General features: G+C 43.4%; 1 protein-coding gene across 2 annotated transcripts in view; it reads left to right on the forward strand.

The window, feature by feature from the left end:
• VAMP8 (vesicle associated membrane protein 8) overlaps window positions 1-9,122 on the forward strand; it is a 34,292-nt gene extending 25,170 nt beyond the window's left edge. For both annotated transcript variants that reach the window (XM_069943724.1, XM_069943714.1), the window contains exons 2-3: window positions 5,155-5,322; window positions 6,215-9,122. In XM_069943724.1, the coding sequence (XP_069799825.1) occupies window positions 5,155-5,322; window positions 6,215-6,358 (312 nt within the window). In that variant the 3' untranslated portion in view covers window positions 6,359-9,122. The remainder of the gene's footprint in view (window positions 1-5,154; window positions 5,323-6,214) is intronic.
• The last annotated feature ends 2,399 nt before the right edge of the window (window positions 9,123-11,521 follow it).

Genomic DNA, 11,521 nt, shown 5'->3' on the forward strand with positions numbered 1-11,521 from the left:
CTCAGTCTTAAGGCCTCAAGGAAGCCTCCTGTTGTCATAGCAACCATCGATCCATAGCAATCACAGCAGTGATCGTTTCCGCACAGGCCCAATGGTAAGCAGAGGGAAATCCTTCCTCTCTTCTGCACTATATGTGCTGCGATCGCACTATAGGGTTAACTGCCAGCATCGGAGCATGGCTCCAATGCTGACAGTTGTGGCAGGTCATACGAATTTATGTCCTATGTATTTATGTTTATGACATACAGCAGCTGATAAGTACTGGGAGATTTTTTTATTAGAAGCAAATTACAAATCTCTGGCACTTTCTGACACCAGTTGATTTGAAAGAATTTTTTTTCTCGCTGGAGTACCCCTTTAACATTAAATCATTATTTATACCATAGGTAATTTCCTCATGATATATTCTCTTTTAAGAATTGGTGATGAATGTAAATTCTTTTAGGATTCCATGTACATGGACACAGTCGACACAGTTAACCATTCTCTCCTCCTACAAATCCTCTCATCCCTTGGTGTCACTAGCCTATCCCTCTCCTGGATCTCCTCTTACCTCTCCAACCGTACTTTTAGTGTCTCCCACTCCCACACCACCTCCTCTCCTCGTCCCCTCACTGTTGGTGTTCCCCAAGGCTCTGTTCTCGGGCCTCTTCTCTTCTCCATCTATACCTCTGGCCCGGGACATATCATAGAATACCACGGCTTCAGGTACCACCTCTACGCCGATGACACTCAGATCTACCTCTCTGGTCTGGATGTCACCTCTTTGCTATCCAGGATTCCAGATTGTCTATCGGCCATATTCTCCTTCTTCTCCTCCTGTTTTCTAAAACTCAACATGACAAAACAGAACTTATTATCTTTCCCCCATCCCCCCCCTTCTAATCTGTCAATCACTATCAATGGCTGCACTCTGTCCCCTGTCCCCCAAGTCCGCTGCCTTAGGGTCACCTTTGACTCTGCCCTGTCTTTTAAACCACACATTGACCCTGATCACCTCCTGCCGCTTTCACCTCAAAAACATTTCTAGAATCCGCTCTTTTCTCACCCCTGACTCCACCAAACTGCTGGTACATGCTCTCATTATCTCCCGCTTGGACTACTGTAACATCCTCCTCTCTGGCCTTCCATCTAACTCCCTTGCTCCCCTCCAGTCCATCCTTAACTCTGCCGCCCGACTAATCCACTTTTCCCCTCGCTTTGCCTCAGCCTCTCCCCTCTGCCAATCCCTCCACTGGCTCTCCATTGCCCAACGTATTCACTTTAAATTGTTGACCATAATGTACAAGCCCATCCACAACCTGTCCCCTCCGTACATCTCTGACCTGATATCCCGCTAACGTCTCTCACGCAACCTTCGATCCTCCAGTGACCTCTGTCTGCGCTCCCCCCTTGTTCGTACCTCGCACAACCGCCTCCAAGACTTTGCCCGAGCCTCCCCCATACTCTGGAACTCACTACCCCGACACATCCGGCTCTCACCCACCATCAAGTCCTTCAAAAGTAACCTGAAAACCCATCTCTTCAAATTAGGCTACAACCTATAATTCTGCATCACACTTGACTGGCTGCACTTTACCTGTTTCTCTCCCTGTACCTTTATAGATTGTAAGCGCTCGCGGGCAGGGTCCTCTTCCCCCCCATGTACCAGTTTGCCATTTGCCTTCATCTAACCTGTTTTGATTTTGTATTGTTCCTGTTTGTTGCCCCTGTCTATTATATAGCACTCTGGAATTAAGGGCCCTTTATCAATAAATAATAATAATAATACATGACGCACAACCTTCATGTGCTGCTGGAAAGCCATAGTGTGCCAGAGTGTGTGTGTGTGTGTGTGTGCATATATATATATATATATATATATATATATATATATATATATATATATATAATCAGTGTGAGCAATGACACTTTAGTTGAGACCTGTAGGAGCATTGATCAGCCCCCAATTGCTTTCAGGCCCTGACCTGGAGATGAGGCCTCAGTGTTTGTACATTACTGTGCTGGCTGCTCTCCTGCCCAGGTGACATTGCAACACTGAGTGACGCTGCAAGTCATAGAACTTGTTCTGCCAGCAAAACCGATACTGGCAGTGTCTAGTGGCTTTACATAGGTCACTGCTGATACTTCCGGCATTACATAGTGCTATCATTTTGTTATGTTTTGGCCCATTGGCTTTCCGCTACACCTTTTAATTGGGGAAAAAATAATAATTTTTTGAAATTTTGGAACTACAAGCCCCATCACTCCATTTAAAGGAGAAGTCCGGCAAAATTTGTTATTAAAGTATTGTATTGCCCCCCCAAAAGTTATACAAATTACCAATATACACTTATTACAGGAAATGCTTATAAAATTCTTTTTACCCTGCACTTGCTACTGCATCAAGGCTTCACTTCCTGGATAACATGGTGATGTCACTTCCTGGATAGCATGGTGATGTCACGAACCGACTCCCAGAGCTGTGCGGGCTGTGGCTGTTGGAGAGGATGATGGCAGGGGAACGCTCAGTGTCCCTCCAGTGCCCTGTGTCCCTCAGTGTCCCTCTGCCATCATCCTCTCCAGCAGCCTCAGCCGGACATCTCTGGGAGTCGGGTCTGACATCACCATGTTATCCAGGAAGTGACATCACCATGTTATCCAGGAAGTGAAGCCTTGATGCAGTAGTAAGTGCCGGGAAAAAAAGCACTTTATAAGCATTTCCCGTAATAAGTGTATATTGGGGATTTGTATACTTTTGGGGGGGCAATACAATACTTTAATGAAAATTTCTGCCAGACTTCTCCTTTAATTAAGATAAACAATATGTAACTACCCAGTAACTACTGTCTACTAAAATGCTGGAAACCTACCAAACTTTAAGTCAATGGGGTCAGTTGGGTACTGTTTGTGTCTGGTATATAAAAGATGCATCAGATTGTTCATTTGTTTTGGGGTCTTTTTTAGGTTTCATTTTTCCCGAACAATTGAAAACTTGACACTTTGCCACCTTTCAGTGATGTGGACCTTGTGCATTAGTTCTGGGGGCCAACAACATACTAGGAGGAACAACATATGACCAAAAGCATGTGTATACCTAGACATCCATTCTGAAACCATGGAGTTGCCCCCTGCCCCCTTTTTCCACTGTTCTGAGAAGGTTATTCTTAAGATTTCTGAGGTGTCTTCAGGAATCTTTGCCATCCAACAAACTCTTATTGATTTAGATAGATGTGATTCCTCACTCCACAGAACATGTCTCCTGTGTCAGTGATGCTTTACACAACTTAAGCTGATGCTTGGCCTTGAGCATAGTCTAGTGTCAGTGCCACTTCCAGAGGTAGTAAGAATTGTGAAATCTGTGATGCAACAGAGCATATCCATATTTTATACACCACGTGTTTCAGTACTTGATGGCCCCAATCCTGTAGAATTGCATGGTTTACCACTTTGTGGGGTCCATTTTTGTTCGTCTACGGCTGTGTACTTAATTAATATGCAACGGTTTGCCATGAGGCTATCCAATAACTTCAAGGGTTGCATTTCCCCACTACGATAAGCATTTCCTTGTGGTATCCTCTTTGTAAGCTTCTGTTAGCAGATCTAAAAGTAGATGTGTTGTGTCTTTACAAGAAACCACAAGAGAATACAGTATGTAGAATTCATCAGAAATCCTCCGTCCCCGGCTGTTGTCAGGTTCATTGCTAGCATGCTTGGGACACCAGATCTTGGATGGTAAATGAAAGATTCTGAATGTGTGTGGAATAAAGGACTCTGTATAATCCCTTGAAGAATGAAGATTTTCCCATTTAATTACTTAGAAACTAAAGAAAGGCTGCTCTATATTGCTTACTGTATGGTCTCAAACGGATAATCCGGCTTTATAAATGAGTTGATCCATCGATATTAGATTGTCTCGGGATCCACCACGTACTCATCAGACAGCTGATCAGTGAGGTGCTTGGAGCCAATATTGCACCAATCGATGACCTATCCTGAGGAACATAGTTGGAGCGTTCTTCCTAGATTCTGTATGTATCTGATCAGTACTTCATGTGTGTACTATATGGCGGCACACAGACCGCCTCCTATATTACGTTGTTCCCTATGATGACCCCTATCTCATCACCCAGCTTGTGTCATTTGCCTGTAATCAGCATTACCACACTTGACACTCTAGTTACCTGACTTGGCGCCATTCGTTCGCCTTTTTTCGCCTTCAGTTGAAATCTTTCACACAATTTCCACATCCCCTTCTTAGTTCTTACATTTTTGTTCCTTCCTCATTTTTCAGTCTCACCCCCACCCAACATAGCCTTTGAACGGTAACCTTTACCTTTATTGCTCCAGAGAACATTGCTCAGTAAATTCACTTTACATAGATTTGCTTATCAAAGCCAATGTTGGATTCACATGGACAAACACTTCATCCTGTAAAATGATGCCTGATGTCTACTGTACATTTCTGACAGCTGATGATATGGTTGTCCTGCAGCTCCCAGGGTGCAATCTCAGGGTACTCCAGGGCGGACTGACCGTCGGGGCAGGGCTTAAGGGGTTGGTTGAAGAATCCTAATGGTAGGTATACCATTATATTAAAGTGTACCAGGCTTTCACCCTTCTCTCCCTGCTGTTTGTGACTGAGACTGAGACTGTCCCATTGACTTACACAGGGACTCGATCTCGGTCACATGGCACAGTGCTGGGACAGAAGATGCTTAGTGCACACATCTCCCGTCTCAGCGATCAGTGGGGTCTAAAAACTTAAATGCCAACAGTGGGACTTGCTGACTGTTTGTATCACCCCAGATAGACAGTATCTGACTACAGTAGTTGACTATGGGGGCCTAGCATAGAAAGTTGCATACAAAAATGACCTGTTTTGCTATTTTCAGACTTCTAGGATTCCATAAAAACACCCTGAATTTACCATGGTTTGCTCAAAACCAGTTTGATTTTGCCACATTATTGTGCAAAAGGCAGAGACATGGCATGGCCCACCGGGGGATCCACTTGCTCTCTTATTAGCCAGTCAACCAGTCTGCCAACAGATGACGATGGTGTCTGACATGTTGTATTTCAAAGCCCAGTTCTTCCTGTTTCGTGTATACAATTGTCTTGCAGGTTTGTGCTTCACTCTGTATACTAATGTTCCTTTTATTCTTGTATTCCCAGGAGACAGCTGGGCCTTCGGGCCAACCCCAGGGCCCGGATCGTGTACGGGACCTGCAGAGTGAGGTGGAGGGTGTCAAGAACATTATGTCTCAAAATGTAGAGCGAATCCTTGCTCGAGGAGAGAACCTGGACCATTTGAGGAATAAGACAGAAGACCTGGAGGCTAGTGTGAGTACTTCGAATCTGTAATCGGGACGTGGGCAATATACAGTATAGCCAATCCAGCTGCCACACAGAGCTACATGCATGCACCCCTTAGGGGTTTACTATTACTTCATCTAACTTGGTGAATTGGTCTAAGTCTAGTATGAAGCTATAGGGTGGGGACATCAGTTATGTCCTATTGGTATGCCAAAATAGTTAGTACCATTTTGGCTCCAGTGTTCCTCAGCACAGTGGCACCTTGGCTGCTCTACAGTTCCTTACTCAGTAGGCAACCGGGTGTTGCTATGCATCGAAGAACAGCAAAGATCCCTTTATTCTCAAAAGTGGTGATGGTCCTAGCCATCACTTTACAAGATGAAACTACCCCTTTAGTGGGTGCAGAGTATAGTGGCTAGTCGATGCTGCATTGTCTTAGTGGTTTAGGACCATTAGGTTTTGGCCAGGCAGCAGGGGTGCCATCGGGCTGTTCCTGCACTTGCTGTGTTGTGGAGATACATTATGTAGAGTCCTTTTTAAATGGGTTTTGCCACCATGGACACTAATCGTCTAGTGTCCATGGTGGATAAGTGTCTGATCATGGAGGATCTGACAACTGAAAACCCCCACAGTCTACCGCTGCTCCTTTCATTGTCTATGTGAGTACCAAAGATAGCTGAACACTGTACTCTATCCTTAGCCCAATCATAGACCATAAATGAAGTGGCAATGTGCACTGTTGTTCCATTCATATTTCCAGTCTTAAGATTGTGAGAAGTCCTGAAGGGGGGAGGGGGGTACTAAGTAAAATCTGAGTAAGTAGATTACTGTGTAGATATGCCTCTTTTTTTCTCTACTTCATGTATACTACCCGGAAGTCTATTTCATTGTCTCCTAACTCTGTTATTGTCTTCCTCAGTCTGAACACTTTAAAACAACGTCACAGAAAGTTGCCAGGAAGTACTGGTGGAAAAATGCAAAGATGATCGCTATAATTTGTGTGATAGTTGGAATCATTGTCCTGCTCATCATCCTCTTGGCCACCGGTGTCATCCCCACATAGATTGCCTCTATTTTCATGGTCTTCTTTATCCCTTCCCTGAAGACTTGCGCTGATCCCAAATGAAACCCAATATATGGCGCTAAAAACCGATCATGTGACTGTGATTATTTGAACCCTCCAAATGTCTAAGGAGATATATATATATATTCATCCTTCATGAAAGAATGGATCTTGTTCTGTGATATCCACAAGGTGTACATCTACGAGATGTAATGTCTTTTCTTGTATGGCCAAGTGGAAGTGCATCTATCTCTCTTGTTTGTTTGTTTAATATCCATTTTCTGTAATTCAAGCAGTAAGTTAACCTGATCAAATAATTTTGTGTTCTTAGAATGTGCCATGCTGTCTGAATTTTGGTCTAACCAGGGCTTACTTACAGTGGAGCGCCATAAAGTGAAACACCAGGGGCAGATGACTGTGCTGTATGACTATGCTTCTTTAGGCCTCGAGAGCCCGTAGGACAGTGCTCCCCAACCTGTTGCTTTCTGGCTGTTTGAGTATTACAACTCCCATTGTGTCCAAAAACTCTGATAAAACACTTAGTCACGAGTTGTTGGAACACCTGGATTACCACAAATTAGGGAAATTTCTGCTTGAAGGATTAGGGTGTACCTGGTAAAAGACTTTGAGGTGACAAGTAGAAAGTGTATGAATGCATATGTGGTGACATCACATCATGGCGGCCTCCACTCTCATTTATAACCGTTACAATTATACCGTATGGGAAGAAATTATTTTGTTACTGTCCTCTGTACCCTTAGGGTATGTGCACACTACGGAATCCAGATGAATGTGCAGCTCGCACCCACTCACGGACTCTGGTGGCCGTACCCCTTTCCGCCCGTGCCTTAGACGTCCATTCTATGCACGGGCAGATTCCACTGTCCGTCCAAAGAATAAACAAGTCAGCAAGCGGGTGCGAGCTGCGGAATCCACAACAGGTTTTCCATTGGGATTCCATAGTGTGCACATATCCTTATAGTGTAATGCTTTACTACTTATGATATATAAACTGTTGCAATGTCTGTATCATCAGAGCAATAAATATAAAACTATGGGTTATTGTGTAATAAATCTGCTCTTGCAACAGCCAATCTGGTTGCCATTACAGCTTCCACATGGCATATTGACCATCTTTCCTAGACACCTGAATGGCAAACCTACTAAGCTGTGCATTGATAAATTCCCCGCTGCCTTGTTGGTAGATCCGCCATAGCTCTAGGAAATGTGTGTTGCGTTCCATAGCGGCCATCTTGTCTCTCAGCTTTCTGGAAACAAATAAAACTATCGCTTCTGAACAAACTTCTCAACAACTTCATAATTTGATAACTAATATGTAGGTTTGGCTTTTTTTTTTTTTTTTTTTTTTTTGGGAAATCATCTACAGGTGAATGTTCACTCTTCAATAACACTTCTCTTAACTAAATAGGCCCAAAATTCTTTGCTCAGTAAAGGGTTTTTCTAGGATTTTTTTAAAGAAAATTGTATACAGGCTCGACTGTAGAAAACTTTATTCACAGTTAAATCTGCAGCGATGATAACACATACTTTTGTATGTAGGAAGGGGCCAATGATTGGCTTCAGCATCATGTGACCAATTATGTGATGTCATCACTGCAGGCCTGGTTGGGAACACCATGGAAGTGGTGGGTGGGGGGAGGGGGTTGTCTACGGATAAAGGTTTTTGTTTTGTTTTTTCAGCCTATAGCCAATTTTCTAAAAATCCAGGAAAAATAGATCTTATTTAATAATATATCTTGATGGTAAGGAGAATTTTTATTAAAGCCTAGCTCCAATTCCTCGGCATAGACAGATATAAAGTAAGCACCGCTACTTTCTTGCAAGCGCCACCGCTCTCCTCAGGTTGCATACAGCTTACACACTGGTCACGGTAATAACACATTGGGGCAGTCAGGCTCAATTTGTGCCAAAAAAAGAACACACAAAGATATTGGCATTAAGGAAGGATAGAATGTTAGACATAAACATAAACTTAGTGCATCTTAATACTGCCCGGTCTAATTCTACACTAAATATTAGTAATAGTAAATCTGCGCCCAGTATGGTATGCTCCCTCTGTTGGCTGTTGCACAAATACATCTATGTCCATACCATGTATAAGAAAAATAAAGCTCCAACTGCTATAAGAATATAGTAAAAAAAAAATTATTAAAGAGGTTTGGACCTAAAATAAACACAATAAATAAAGGTGGAAATTCACTTTAATGTAAAAGGATTGATTGTTTGGTCATAGTGATCCATAAATGGGGGTAAAGGGAAATCACAGTGTAATGCGGATAAGGAAGACTTGTGTTTTGTATATACAGAATAAATGTATCACTCATGTTAAAAGAATGTCATTTAGTAAAGTGTATTTTATTGGTAGGTAAGAAAAATGACTTCAAGGTAACTTTTCTGGTCGAGGGGTCGGAGCCTACTGTAAAGTTCTTGTTCTCTTTTTTTTTTTTTTCTTTGTAATAATTTGTTCCAATGTCCTTTGTATCTGTATTGGAGGGGATTATTTGAGAAGATTGCAACTACTCACTGATGAATAAATACGTATCCTGTGAATGTATTTTGAAAGGGAACATGTAATCAATTTTCATGCTGCCCGAACAGAGAGTCATTGTGATGGTCCCTGGGGACTTCCCACCACCCACCCAGCCTTGATTTATAGACTTCACCCTGTTTGGGTATATGTTTGGTGTTGCCATTGGGGACCACCCCAATTCTCTTAAAAAAATAAATAAAATAAAAAATAGTTTTTTGTGTTTCTTTCCTTGTGTCATATAATTTGTACTAGAGTTTTTCTTTTTTTCCCTTTAAACCTCAAATACCCAAACTCGTAGCCGGTGTTAATAGCTACACAATAGCCTTCTATATACAGATAAAGATTTATATACAGCACTCTTTATAAAGCATATAAGAGAATGTTCACGCAGGGTGGAAGTGAGAAGCTGCCAGGGACCGCCCCAATGACCCATGGTATGGACTTCTTGAAAGTGATGACAGAGTTCCCTTTAAGTGATCTTGTGACTTGAGGGCACTATTGGTATAAACCTATAGACAAGATATAAGGAGAGTTGTCTGCCAAGGGGAACATTTACATAAAACAGTGATTAGTCTGTATTTAGCTGTAAATTCTGTTCATATTAATTACACAGGCAGTGGGAGTGAGAGATGGACGTTAAGCAGCGGCTATAGAGGCCATGATATGTTAAGACATTCACTGGACAAAAAAAATAATTATTATAAAGCCATACTTGACTTAAAGGGGTTATCCAGTGCTACAAAAAAATTGCCACTTTTCTCCCTCTCTTGTCTCCAGATTGGGTGGGGTTTTAAACTCAGTTCCATTAAAGTAAATGGAGCTTAACTGCAAACCACACCTGAACTGGAGACAAGAGGGGGGGGGGGGGGAGTGGCCATGTTTTTGTAGCACTGGATAACCCCTTTAAAGGGATTGTCCAGGATTTTTATAAAACTAGCAGAAAGAGAGAGCGCTGGCATTAAAGAGGAACTATCAGCAGGTTTGTACATATGGACCTTCTGTTAGGTACCTGTAGCAGCTGAGCTGCAGATCCCGATGTCGGTTATCTTTTTGTCCTCAACGGCGCATTCGAAAATATGGAGATTAGTTAGTTTGGTTTCATTCTTCAGCCCCTCAGCGCACCGCCATGCCCTCTGCTGGTGTGCATGCCCCCTCCTACTTATGCATATTCATCTATACATAAGTAGCCGTAGGAGGGGACGATACAGTGAAGAGGGGCAGAAGAATGCCCCCTGTACACCAAATGGGCTTATAAGCATGTTTGCTTTAGATGTAGTTACTCAAAAAACGTGCTACGGAGGACAAAAAGAAGACCGGTGCCGGCATCTACAGCTCTGGTGGGAAACACTAGAGTGGTGGTGTGGTGGGACGGCCGGTCACTTGCTAAACGGAGATACAGCCGGACCTTAGGGGTTTGTCACGTGACGCCAGTGGGCACACAGGTGTGATGGCACGCCTGCTTTTAAGGTGTAAGGCCGGTTGTACCCTTCTTCCCTGTGGTCAGTGTCCTGTCAGGTTGCTGCCGGGTCCGTTGGGATAGTGAAGTCACGGATGATGTAGTCACAGATGGCCAGAGCGGTGGAATGATTCTCCCGGATAGCAGGACCCGCCACCCACAGAAAGGGGGGATGTCCCAGTTTGCAGTGTAAGTGCTGTGCAGGTAGGGGTGAATAATCACAGACTAATCTGATAATGTTGACTTGATTTACTACTTGTAAATGTGCAGCCGGTAATACAACGGATCTGGACATACACTTCATACAGTTCCAATAAATACTCGAACATAGAACCACCAGATCTGTGTGATAAGTGCTGAGTAGGATGTAGTAGAGTTGGTAAAGTTGTACTGAGGTAGTGTAGTAGAGAGGAGGGTGCCTTGAGAGTCTCAACCCAAGTAGTAATGTGCTCTGCCGGGATGTTGGAGTGTATAGAGGAATACTTGTAGAAGAAGTAGAAGACAACCTGTGCCCATGTATTGAGCTTTTCTCTAGTCTTCACACCACCTTATGCCCAATAGCTTTGGCTGAACTGTACTGATGGGTGACACAGGCCCCAGACCTTGTTACCTGGGATGAGCAGAGTGCTGAGGGTTTCCTGCTGACACTTGCGCTAGAAGATGGAGTTCATACACTTTCCAGTAACTTTGCTCCACCCAGATGCTGGATAGTCCTATCCTGAGGAGTTTAACACTGCATCATGCAGGGTATAGGCACTTTAAGAAAAAAGTTTGTAAGAGGGCACTGACTAAGACTACTACTTTCCTGTAGAGGGGACCTGGCAGAGGGCCAGGGCCTAGGTAGAACCACTGTGGGGAGCTATTTGAGCTGCGTCCTTTCTCCACCGAAGCTCAACTAAGACTCCTCCTTCACCCAAAGGACTAACTTCCTATCCAGCCTGTAAGGTGCGATGAGGTTGGGTGGAAAGAGTGCAACAGAAGAGTAGAAAGGGAAGAGGTGATAGGACAGAAGAAAGTAACGATCCTACTGGCTCACAGAATCTGGTACACACAAATACAATAACCCTTTGAGATACTTCAGCTGTGCAGCTTCCATACTTTAATATTAGGGATGGTCCGAACCGAGTTCGGTTCGGGTTCGTACGAACCCAAACCC

Source organism: Dendropsophus ebraccatus, chromosome 1, assembly GCF_027789765.1.
Source record: "Dendropsophus ebraccatus isolate aDenEbr1 chromosome 1, aDenEbr1.pat, whole genome shotgun sequence".
NCBI classification, from domain to species: Eukaryota; Metazoa; Chordata; class Amphibia; order Anura; family Hylidae; genus Dendropsophus; species Dendropsophus ebraccatus.